This window comes from Pollachius pollachius (genome assembly GCF_949987615.1).
Source record: "Pollachius pollachius genome assembly, chromosome: 11".
NCBI lineage: Eukaryota > Metazoa > Chordata > Actinopteri > Gadiformes > Gadidae > Pollachius > Pollachius pollachius.
In genome coordinates, this window is record NC_136944.1 from 9,711,379 (window position 1) to 9,722,539 (window position 11,161).

At 41.0% G+C, this 11,161-nt stretch overlaps 3 protein-coding genes across 5 annotated transcripts in view; 2 read left to right on the plus strand and 1 right to left on the minus strand.

Annotated features, from left to right (window-relative positions):
* Positions 1-3,220: 3,220 nt before the first annotated feature.
* LOC307082411 (immunoglobulin superfamily member 6) lies at positions 3,221-5,551 on the plus strand. Of its 2 annotated transcripts, none has more exons than XM_079745968.1 (6): positions 3,221-3,315; positions 3,474-3,812; positions 4,459-4,559; positions 4,670-4,720; positions 4,972-5,082; positions 5,412-5,551. In XM_079745968.1, exons 1-6 carry the CDS (start codon positions 3,264-3,266, stop codon positions 5,442-5,444), a joined length of 687 nt encoding a protein of 228 aa, XP_079602094.1. In that variant the 5' UTR covers positions 3,221-3,263; the 3' UTR covers positions 5,445-5,551. The 2 variants fall into 2 exon arrangements, with proteins under 2 accessions (XP_079602094.1, XP_079602095.1); XM_079745969.1 differs by having other exon boundaries at positions 3,498-3,812.
* mfsd13al (major facilitator superfamily domain containing 13a-like) lies at positions 5,535-10,480 on the minus strand. 2 transcript variants are annotated; one of them, XM_079745967.1, is made up of 8 exons: positions 10,407-10,480; positions 9,849-10,115; positions 8,930-9,244; positions 8,154-8,603; positions 7,409-7,563; positions 7,041-7,124; positions 6,669-6,812; positions 5,535-6,338 (listed from the first exon to the last, which is right to left on the minus strand). In XM_079745967.1, the coding sequence occupies exons 2-8, from the start codon at positions 10,005-10,007 to the stop codon at positions 6,197-6,199; spliced, it is 1,449 nt and encodes a 482-aa protein (XP_079602093.1). In that variant the 5' UTR covers positions 10,008-10,115; positions 10,407-10,480; the 3' UTR covers positions 5,535-6,196. The 2 variants fall into 2 exon arrangements, with proteins under 2 accessions (XP_079602093.1, XP_079602092.1); XM_079745966.1 differs by having other exon boundaries at positions 10,228-10,467.
* A 168-nt stretch (positions 10,481-10,648) lies between these two features.
* The window catches only part of cdr2a (cerebellar degeneration-related protein 2a), an 8,494-nt gene continuing 7,981 nt past the window's right edge, over positions 10,649-11,161 (plus strand). Inside the window, exon 1 of the mRNA XM_079746578.1 lies at positions 10,649-10,853. Coding sequence (XP_079602704.1) covers positions 10,775-10,853 — 79 coding nt within the window. The 5' untranslated portion in view covers positions 10,649-10,774. The remainder of the gene's footprint in view (positions 10,854-11,161) is intronic.

An 11,161-nucleotide genomic window follows, 5' to 3' on the forward strand; every position in this document is an offset into this window, starting at 1 on the left:
CAATTGTGGGCCGCAGGAGAACAATCATCAACATAAAGTCCACAAAAGAAGATGTGAAAATTATCCAATGAACTGCATGGTGATGCATTATGGGGGGAAAAGGATATCCCCTTTGTTCAAGAGAAGCAGATCAAGATCTTTCTATGTGACATCATGACTCTGACCCCTAAAGAGAGATTTTTTTAAACTACTTTAAAAAAAAAAGCTACCCATGTTCTTTTCCGCGAGGGTGCCGTGATTTCCATTTGAGGAAATCCAAAAAAAAAAAAATTTGCTTAGGAAGTTCATCCACTCAGAAACTTCTTCGTTAAGAGTCCAATTATTGACCTGTGTTTCGGTGGGAAACCACTCATTAGCAAACACGCTTCTGAAACAGCGCTGATTTCAGCTAGCCCATCTCCTTACTCATTGTAGACAAGCGCAAACAGCAGCGAACAAGCCTTAAAGTGGCCTTTTATAAGACGAATGAGCGGCGCATCCACAGCCAAACCAGTCCCATGAGAGACCATACGCACTTCCCATTTCAGGTCGTCACAGTGATGGGAAGAGAGTTATGGTCCATTCACAGTATTTTCTGATCGGGTAAGTGCTCGGGGAGAAAAATATTTTGCTATAAATGTCTCCTGTAGGCCTTCCAAATGAACGGCTAACTTTACTTAATGATACCTGCCGTGACGTGGATTAATGCACGGTTATCGCTGTGGGGACTGAGATTGCATTCCTGTTAAATGATCGTCAAACATGTCAACGATGTTTAGAGCAAGGATCCAGCTGACTTGGTTGTGTCTTGAAGTGGCACTGCAGTGAACTAGAGAAGAAGAAAGAGAGCAGGTGGCCTTAGTCTTTAAGATCCTCTCTCTCCTCAGATCTAGAAAATGTCAGGTGCTGTAATTGATGTCTGCTGTGGTGGGAGGCCTCCTGTGAAGAGAAAAGAATCACTTCAATTCAATAGTCACAACTGCATGTGTGTATGTTTGTGTGAGTGTGTGTGTGTGTGTGTGTGTGTGTGTGTGTGTGTGTGTGTGTTTGTGTGTGTGTGTGTGTGTGTGTGTGTGTGTGTGTTAGCTTACTTTTCTTTCATGAGTATGAGACAACAATATTATACCGATTTTTGTGGGGATGTATTTAGATTATATACACTTTCCTTGATCAGCATTTTTGGTAAATACTACGATAGACTTCCGCAGCCATAAACTCGTTTGAGCATTTTTTGGATTGTCAGATTTATAACTTCCTTGAAATTGACAACCTTTTATTTACTGTAATTCTAGGATTTTACACATTTAACTTCTTGATGTGTTATTGCGGCTACGAATGGTCAAACTCATTATTATCCAGACCTATAGGTTATTCATTTATTTAAATGTTAAACTTTTGCTGCCACAATGTGTGTTGACTTAACAGAAGCAGTGACACAACCGCAAAAAGCTTTTCGATGCAATAAAGTAAGTGATCCATTGATGTTCTGGATTAATCAAGATATTGAATAAAATTTGTCTTGATTATGTAAACACCCTAGGCCTCGTGAGGAGCAAGCCGCAGCCGTTTCTGCGGCGCACAACCTCGCTAAACGATCTTTATCTCTTCTTCTACCCTGCTGTGTGGCGGTCTCTGGGTTGGGTTTACGGCTTACTTCTCTCATCACGTCACATTTAGCAAATACACTACAGAGAGAAGGAAAGAAAAGGAGAAAGAGAAATAAAATAAGAAAATGAAATAAAGAAGGAAGACAGGAAAGAAGGAAGGAAGGAAATAGAGAAAGAAACAAAGAAAGTAAGAACGAGAGAAAGAAAGAACGAGAGAAAGAATGAATGAAAGAAAATAAAAAATTCTGAGGGACAATTTGCGTTTTCTTTATCACAAACATTATGCCACATTAGCATAATTAACATTAGCTAATGTAAACATACCATCGATTATGGACTCTTTAAATGATATTAGAAATTGATAGTCCAGGAGTAGCCCACCGAATCAAGTTGCAATTGAGCGCTCAAATGTTGGTCAAGACCCTGTAACGGCATTATCAAAATGAGAAGGATTGGTAAATGTAAAAGGCTGATCAATTTAAAAGTTGTATATTTACCTGAGTGTGATCCTGCAGGGAAGAAGCGGTAGGCCTACCAGATGAAAACCAGCCGAGCTTCTCAGGTCTGACGCTGTTGTTTCACAAGTCCCCAAGCCGGTGCAGGCAGTGCAGGCGGACCTAGTGCCACAGACATGCGCACCTTGAAAGCCCATGGATTGAATTGTAAAATAAAAAAGGCACTTAATTAGACAAAAATATAGGCTATGCTACGGATATGGGAAACATAATATGACCTAGGCCCATACTGTAAAGAAATATTTGTTTATTTTAAAATGAATAATAATATATAGCCTACCAAACAACACTAGAATATTTCGTTTGATAAAATAGAAAATTCATGATGAGCAACGCTGCCCACTAGTGGATAATAAACGCAAGTTTAGCATACAAGTTCACTTGCTATGTGCATGTTTCAATCGATAAAAAAGTATGATGACGTTAACTAGACTTAAGGCAGTGATTCATTTATATTATTTTTGCAATTCTATTCAATCTTTATTATTATTTTCAAAATAATGTGTTATCTTGGACATTTGTTTACAACAATGTATAGCCTATATGAAAATAAAAGGTAAGCGGTGCTCCAGAAGTACAAGTACTGAGAGAAGTACTGAGAGAAGAAAAAATAAAGTTTAGCATCTAACTAGCAGTGCCAAAAGTGTACACAAGCATTGGAGTATACAAATATTAAGACAAACTTAAAAATTATAAAGTTTGAACAGAATTGACAGCATCACAGTGTTGATTAATATAATAAGATAGACACAGTAGAATAATATGAACGTAAGCAGGAATACCAGTAGAATATGGTATGAGTATTCTGTATATATATATATATATATATATATATATATATATATATATATATATATATATATATATATATATATATAGTATATAAGTAAAAGAGCATGAATGGGACTAAATGAAATTCGTACTAATTGAAAGATGTGACCAAGCGCATTGAGCTATCCTATTATGTGCACACAAACACGCAGACACATATTTCCTCAATATCATCCAATGCAATAATGACCAACAGGTCACGCAAGGGAAGTAGCCTACTAAGAAGGAAATGGGAGGGGATTTTAGACTTCCCCACTTCTTGTCGCTGAGGGTTGTCTATGTGAGACAACTCGTGAGTTCCTTGACAATCACACCCTTTCAGTCTTCAGAAATGAGCTTCATGTTGTGGATTTCCCTCATTCTCACCTTCTTCCCTGTAGCAGGTAAGAGTGCTGCCCTATCCTGCTTTAGACTCTCATCCGCAATAGCTGGAGGGGGAAAGATTGAGGTCTGACTATATTAATAAAAGAAAGTTTAAACCATTTTAACTCAGTTACTCTACTAAAACTCATCTCTCTCTGGTCTTCTATTACGATGACAGTAAATGTCCAGGGACTCCCCACAGGCATCTCTGACAAAGGTTGCTTATCCTTGTCGCCGAGTGGGGTGATCTGGACAGAGACAGGGAAATCCGCCTCCATCCGCTGCAACGTCAAATGTACAGAGGGGACCCCCGATGTCCTGTGGTTTGTGTTTGGCGCGATGAAAAGCCATCACGACCTTGGAATGTTTCCACGGTCAAGCTATACCCTCCAAGCGGAGAACCTAACCATTCACCCGCTCAGCCCAGATGACAGTGGCAACTACCTCTGTGCAGTACGGAGGAAGCTGATCCCCTTGCAGGTGGAGATGGGTACAGTCACTACTCTCGTCGTGAGAGGTAAGAGTATCCCCAGATATTTACATGCATAGTCATTTAGAAAACCCTGTTATCCAAGACACTTTTAGATTGAATTTTAGATACGTAGTCGTGAAGAAGCAGTTTGGGGATTGGGCAGCTTAACCAAGGACGACTTAGGTTGGACAGCGGGCATTGGGGCTCAAACCCAGAAATTTCCAGCTGGGAGTCAAACACCTTAGCCAAAAGACATTTCATACGTAGAGACCACGTCTTCAACGGTGTGTTAATTGATTTAGTTTATAGATTCTGAAAGTCGGAGCCAGGTAGTGGGAGGATGAGAACTCAGTGAAGATTAGCCTGGAGCCCCAGGGTGGACGTCTGGTGGCCTGCCCTCAATGTATGGATCCACCTTCTGGACCTGGAGAAGGAGGCAGCAGGGAGGAGACGGGGAGTTGATGGGTGCGAGTGAAGAACACTAGAAGAAACGTGGAAAAAGGAGGGTTTAAATATAGGTGGTGATTGGTAGGCAGGTGGTGGAACAGGAACGGACTTTCAACCAAACTTATGTTTACTGAACTCCATATATCCTGCTCTTAAGTTAACGTGGGCTAAATTAACTTGTAGTCTGAATTATCTGCTGCTGAGTTTTGAGTCGATGTTTGCTGTTGTCTTTTTGTGCTTTCAGGGGAAGTGATGCACAAAGTCTGGCACAGCCTGCTGTGGCTGCTCTTCACCCTGTTGGCCATTTACAACCTTATATTAATAATCCTGATCTTCCGCAAGAAGGTCATTGTTTGTTTATTTCATGTTTCCATTGTAACGGTGACGCAACCATTTAAGAAAGCCTCAAACCATCAAACTCATAGCAATGCACTGTTTTTTTATCTACATTTCAGGCAGGTCCTCACCAGAAATCTTCTATAGGAAAGTGTGAGACGCCTAAAAAGGTAAGTTAATCGTGTGGTATCTTGTGTGTTGTGTTTATTCGGGCCTATAGAGCAATCTTGATGCAATGAGCCTCAGAGGTAAGGCCATGGGCAGAGACTGAGGAAAAAAAAACTATGGCTGTGGTTGATCATTATTTTTCAGAGTCCTTTATGGGACTCTTTCCTTCCTCAAACTTCAAAGTTCCTCAATGTTAAGTGAATGCTTGTTATGAACCGACAAAGACATATTGTTTGTTATTCATTTCTTATAGAGTTTCTCAACAAGAGTGCAGTTCCGGAGTGTGCTGGAAGAGTTGTACAACAGGAGGAACTTGCACGGAAAAGGTTCAGACGACAGCAGCAGAGAAGAGCCGCCAGGCAAGGTGAGAAATGTCTCACCCACCGATGTTGCATCAAGATGTTAGCTTATTTTGAAAGAAGTTAGCCTTGTCAGACCCTCCTGATGGTCTTTAAAGAGCTTTTACATCGCACAATGCATCATGGACTTTTTTGTTGATACTCCTCCATTGAGAGAGGACTCAAGAGGGTTTTCTTAAGTTACTGTAAAATCCTAAAGCAGCATTTAAAGATACGGTAACCTAAATAAAACGTTGTTTTGCCTCGACTCGCATGAGAAACGCTGTGGCAACAAGCATGCATTAAAAATAATTTCACTATTAATTACTAAAAAATTAACCGCATCTTTTGACAGGCATCCAATGATGACATCTATCAAAATGTCTAAGCACCGTTCCCGACCGACCTGAGGAAATGAAATATGCATCAAGGTGACACCAAAACCCCAAACAAGTTTCACATTGGTGTTTGCAATCGAAATAAATGAAAGGAAATTTGGTGATATGTACAACCAATCACATCTCAATATGTACGTATATTGAAAGGGTTATTACAGAATCTAGGATGTTTTTTGATTGTGTCAGACAGGCCGTCAAGCTTTGAAAATAGTTTTCTAATAATGACATTAACTATTTGTCCCCAAATGACATCCTTTATTGTTTTTGCTTCACAATCAATTAAGTCAGCACAGATCCAGCCAAGATGTGGTCAAACTATTAATGCAGCATTATGTATTATTGTATATTAATTTAGTTTCATACATTTTCTTAATAAACAAATACAAAGTCAAATCAGGCGATTGTTTGATTTGATTTACAAAGACACAAAAAACCCATGCAAAAGCAAACCAAACCACATTCTCCCTCATTCACATCAAACAAATCAAGATATGTACATCTACTACATTGTAGTAGATAACTAAAGAAGGCAAAGACCGGCTCCAGAGCTTTGGAGAACATAGATAACAGTCACAGACTAATTTCATCATGGGCGCTGGTAATAGAGTTAAAAGTTCCCTTTGTAACGACAGAAAACCCCCCACAGTAAATTACAAAGATTCCTTGTCCTCTAAAATGCTACATTACATTGACGTCACCTACAACTGTAAACTAGTTGTCTAAGGTTAAACTGCGGCTGAAGTTATCCGTCAATGTACTTTGTGTCGACTGTGTGACTGTTGCGGATGGAGAACGGTCTCCAGGCCAGGGCTTGTGTGGTGGAGATTATCAGGGGGATCAAACACACGAGGTAGAACATGACGCTGTGCAGGCTCTCCGTGGCTCTGGAAGTAAGACGAGAGCAGACGTGTTTATAAAAGGCGTTTAAGTGTTATAATGAGTCAGCATTATTTAAACATGTATCCATCTTTTTTTTCTTAATTATTTTAAAATACTTGCGGCTTACGCTCTGTTATACTTAAAGATTGTGAATGTTGCAGAGACAAGATATACAAGATAAACCAAAGACCAATACGGACACAAACAAGACAGAGCTGATTTGCAAGTCACAAACGTAGCACAGAGTGGACACTCCGTTAAAAACGGTAACCCCCTTAGAAAGAGGAAATTACATATTCCGTAGGCTTTCTTATGAAATATCTTTGTGTTCTTACTCTGGGTTGGAGGTCTTGGTGATAACCTTCAGGTCTTCATAGTTAAACTGGTTGAGGATGGTCACCACAAGCATAGGGGCCAGAGACTGGGCGGGTTTGGTGAACAAGGCATTGGTTCCGAACACCATTGATGAGAGAGGAGAGCTGCAGATGGCGAGTGGGGAAAACAAATAATCTTTCGCAGTATATACAGTATACATCATGTCGGATAGCAGGAATGTCAATGGATGACAACCACATCATTTCAACTTTACATTTGGGATTACAAGACTAGATTTTTTGAAAGTTGCTGTATTGTTCCAATTATTACCATGAGTGATCAGTTTCAATGTACGATCAATACGTGTGCGCACATGCACACACACATCATACCTGCGTTTATACTTCTGTAGGTCTGAGTCGATGATGTCAGCCAAAGGCAAGTTGAACAAACTGAACGATGCCTGTATTAAAACCCTATTGAAAAGAAACAAATTCATGGAGTACTTTCATGGATAAAAAGATACAGAAGAGCAAAAACATAGCAGACATACATGGATTAAATACACATTAAATGTTAGGCGTATTGACAACATACACACACATTGAGTACACATCTATTTGACTATGTGGTCCAATTAAATAGGACCTTAACCAAAACATCCTTTGCCTCTATCTAAACTCTTGCTTTGGAACAATCCGCACTAATTCAACTGTGTGTGACTCCTGACTGTAACAACAATGTAACAACAATGTCCTACATGTTGACGGAGAGAAAGACCGCCAGGACGTAGTGGTGCTGGGGGCCGAGGGCCAGCATCACCATGGCCATGACCCCCTCTACATAGAAGGTGTACAGAATCATCTTGTAGTACCCAAGATCAAGGAGCAGCTTCTGGCTGCTCAGCACTAGGATCTGAGGAGAAAAGAGGTAGTGTTTGAGGATTTTACACACATGACAAAGAAATGACTGATGTCTTGAATGTGCTACGGAGATAATGAAACACAAGCTGATCCCCAAATAGTAGTATTGTTAATGGAAAAGATAATAAGCGACAGTCCCAAGATTTTGTCAGGGGTAACTGTTTGTGTCCTGTTTGATTTTTGTGGGGTCCACGGCACGAATGCCACAAAATATCCATCCCACTGTCCAATCTCAGAGTTTCCCAAAACCATTCGGGGTCGCCTGGTATGCATATGTGGTCAGAGTCTTATAATCTACAGATATATAATGATATGTTTCAACAATCCTGTACATAAAACAGTCCCCCTAATGATTCATAGCCACAATGGAAACAGCGTTGTGCAATGGTAAACCTTGTCTGGGACAGTGACATAATGGGCAGATGTTGATTGAGTGGTAAGGATGTGTATGGAAGCAGAAGCAGAAGTACAGTGGAAGAAGTTGGGGTCGCAAAAAACTCTCTCTCTCCCTCCTTGGGGGGAGGGAGAGAGAGAGAGAGAGGGGAGAGAGAGAGTAAGAGAGATAGAGAGATGCACGGTTACCTGTGGACATATGAATCCAGCGCCGTACATCACACTCTTCGCCAGCGGCGGGAGCACATTTTGTGGAATGAGGTGCTCGGTGATTATCATGGTGAAGTTATTGAAGAACGCCAACATGAACACCTGGAAGAAGTTCATGAGCACAAACAGCTGGAAGTTGCGGTCAGACAGGATCTGGCATGTCATGGAGACCACCGAGGCGAACGAGAGGGCCGGTTGGCCGGATGCCTTGTCGTCACCGGGTTCTGTCGATGGCGACAACGACGGCGATGACGTGCCGGAGCCCTTGTTGTCGAAGCGGCTCTCGCTGTGGAAGCCAGTGTAGAACATGCAGCCGCAGCTCAGCACCGCCACCAAAACCATAGCGCTCTGGAAGGCCGAGTAGTCCTCCATGTTCCTGGAATAGAGGCCACAGAACAGCACGCTGGATGAGCCAATCAGAGACGCCACCTGGGGGGCAGACAGAAGAGAAGAAGGAAAGATAGGAGAGGTGGATCCTTTGAATGATGTGGTTGTTCTCTCTTACAATCCAATAATCAACTATATATACATACATACATATATACAGTACATACATACATACATACATACATACAAATATAGCGGGGGCATGATAGTGGTGTGGCTAAGGTGTTGGGGGGCACCTAGTTAAGCATCCATTCCTAATGAAATTCATTTGAACTAAATGTCTGTTTCTTTGGATACAGTCAATGTCTTAATAAATTGTTTTGCATGCATGTACAAATATGTCACAGTTTTGCTGTTAAGTTGTTCACCTGGTTGTACTTAATGAGTCTCAAGCGGCTCTGATGGTGGCCGGATATCTCGGCGAACAGGGCGCACTGGGAGAGCAGCACAAAGGTCAGCATGCCGTCGAACGCGCACAACGCCACCGTGAGATGCAGGCCACACATCCAGTCGCCGGGGCTGTACTCTCGCCATGGATACCAGGCCAGCAGAAAGGCGAGGGAGTAGAGTGGCGCGCCGTACAGGATGGCGAGGCGGCGGCGTGAGCAGCATTGCACTTTGGAGTTGTCCTGGAGGTAACCGAAGAGAGGGTCGTTCACCGCATTCCAGATCATGTACACAACCTGATGGACAACAAGAAGGAAATGACAGCCTTAAAATACATCTATATCTTGGCCAGGTCAAGCAGCATGAATCAGCATTCAACAAAGAGACAACAACAACGGACAGGAAACATGTGTGTCCTTTATCTGTCCACTTTCGGTCTTACAGTCCACTGGATACGTTAGGAGTAAGATACAAAGGCTATGACCAAATACTCTTAGGGCCATATCCTTCAGGGTTGGTATAGTGTTGGTATAAAAAAAAAGACCTTGAAATATTAGATATCATTCTGTTTATTATTAACAGGCTAGGGTACACACTATTCTAAATAACATATAACAAATGCTGACATTAATAAAATACAGAGACACTGATTTAGTTTGTCCATGTATACCAGTTATATATCGTGCTGTATATTAGGCCTATATATACATTACAACACATTATTCTAATGAACATATAACCAAATAGCATATTCTAAGATGAATATCATAGAGAGACATACTGATTTTGTTTGTCCTTGTAAACAAGTTATATATTATATATATTAAGGACAGGCTACAGATCACAGCAAATATTCTGAATAAGAACATATGCTTACACAAATGGCATAAAGAGACATACTTGTGACTGATGGAATGCACCCTCTGATATTTGGTACTTATTGAGAAAGAGTTTGACATAATAGAAGCTGAATATACTGTTCATCATGCCAGCACCGAGAGTCGTCATGGAGAAGGCCACGGCTGCGGGGTTGACCCCGAGTTTTATCAGGTGTCGCATGACGTTAATTCCTCCGCCGTAGGTGCGCGCACCTGAGCGGGGTGTCTCTGACGCGGTTAATCTCTGTTCGGTGGTTAAATGTCATACGTCCCGCAGAGTCACTGTAACCTATTGATAAAGAATGTATACGTTAGAATTCGAACCGTTGATCTTCAAGAGCGTCACCATTGATTAATGAAAGATTTAACTGTGGATACAGCACTTAAACATCTAGGCCTACCTCTGGAGACACTTGCATAGTAGCGTTTGCATAGTAGTAACCCCTTTTAGTACTGCATGGGATGCAGTCGTTATGTTGCTAAAAGTCCTTCTTCCGTCTTCTATATTTCTTGAACCGTTTGAAACGGTTAAAGTAATGTAATCAATTATTTGCAACGGCGTTTTAGTTATTTTATTTACCTTTGTAGAAAATACTTTCACCAAACAATTATTTGCAGATCCTGTTGAATGTACGCGGAAATAGGATGTGCACCGCTTCCAGTTGTCAACACAGATTCGATTGGACAAGGGAATTTGTTGGCCCCGCCCAGTTATTATCAATTGGTCAATCATCGTTCTATCCTCGCTGACGTCAAATGGAGTTGAAATCCACTTCGGGCGTCTATCCTGTATAAGCGTTTGTCTGCCACGTTGCGGGAGATGCCTGGAGAAGTAGTAGGCAGGCTACTACTTCCTTCGGGAAATGCTATACATAGCCTACACATCTATATTTGTATGGCCAATGGTTTTATTATGGTCGGAGGCATCCTCGAAAGTTCCCTCCGAAAATGTTAACAGATATGATAGTAGAAGAAGAATTTGAGAAGGATGAAGAGCCTTGGTATGGAAGGCAGGACCTCGAACATGGTAAAGAACCTTTGGCGGTCGCGCCCTACAGCCAATTGTTATCATAATAACGAGTTTGTGCTATAGCAATACACCATCTGGTTGGTGTAGCAATTGATTAAATAGCCTACAAATGTCAACATTGTATTCTACCCGCTGCTCCTTTTAAAATGTTTTCTAAAGTTTCAAGTCTGTAATGTTAAACATCCTGCGCTTTTTATCGACAATTATTATTAATAATAATAATAATAATTCATTTATAATGTGTAATACTTATTACAAATAATAACACATTATAAAATATTAACAACTAAATACTTTTAATCATG

Excerpts from the sequence above, each read along its gene's own strand:
- LOC307082411 (XM_079745968.1), top strand. The coding sequence starts at position 3,264 with ATGAGCTTCATGTTGTGGATTTCCCTCATTCTCACCTTCTTCCCTGTA. Across the intron at positions 3,316-3,473 it reads CACCTTCTTCCCTGTAGCAG|TAAATGTCCAGGGACTCCCC; the intron begins GTAAGAGTGCTG and ends TTACGATGACAG. Across the intron at positions 4,560-4,669 it reads TCCTGATCTTCCGCAAGAAG|GCAGGTCCTCACCAGAAATC; the intron begins GTCATTGTTTGT and ends TCTACATTTCAG.
- mfsd13al (XM_079745967.1), bottom strand. The coding sequence starts at position 10,007 with ATGCGACACCTGATAAAACTCGGGGTCAACCCCGCAGCCGTGGCCTTC. Across the intron at positions 9,245-9,848 it reads GTGCATTCCATCAGTCACAA|GTTGTGTACATGATCTGGAA; the intron begins GTATGTCTCTTT and ends GTTGTCCATCAG. Across the intron at positions 7,125-7,408 it reads GTCTTTCTCTCCGTCAACAT|GGTTTTAATACAGGCATCGT; the intron begins GTAGGACATTGT and ends TCTTTTCAATAG.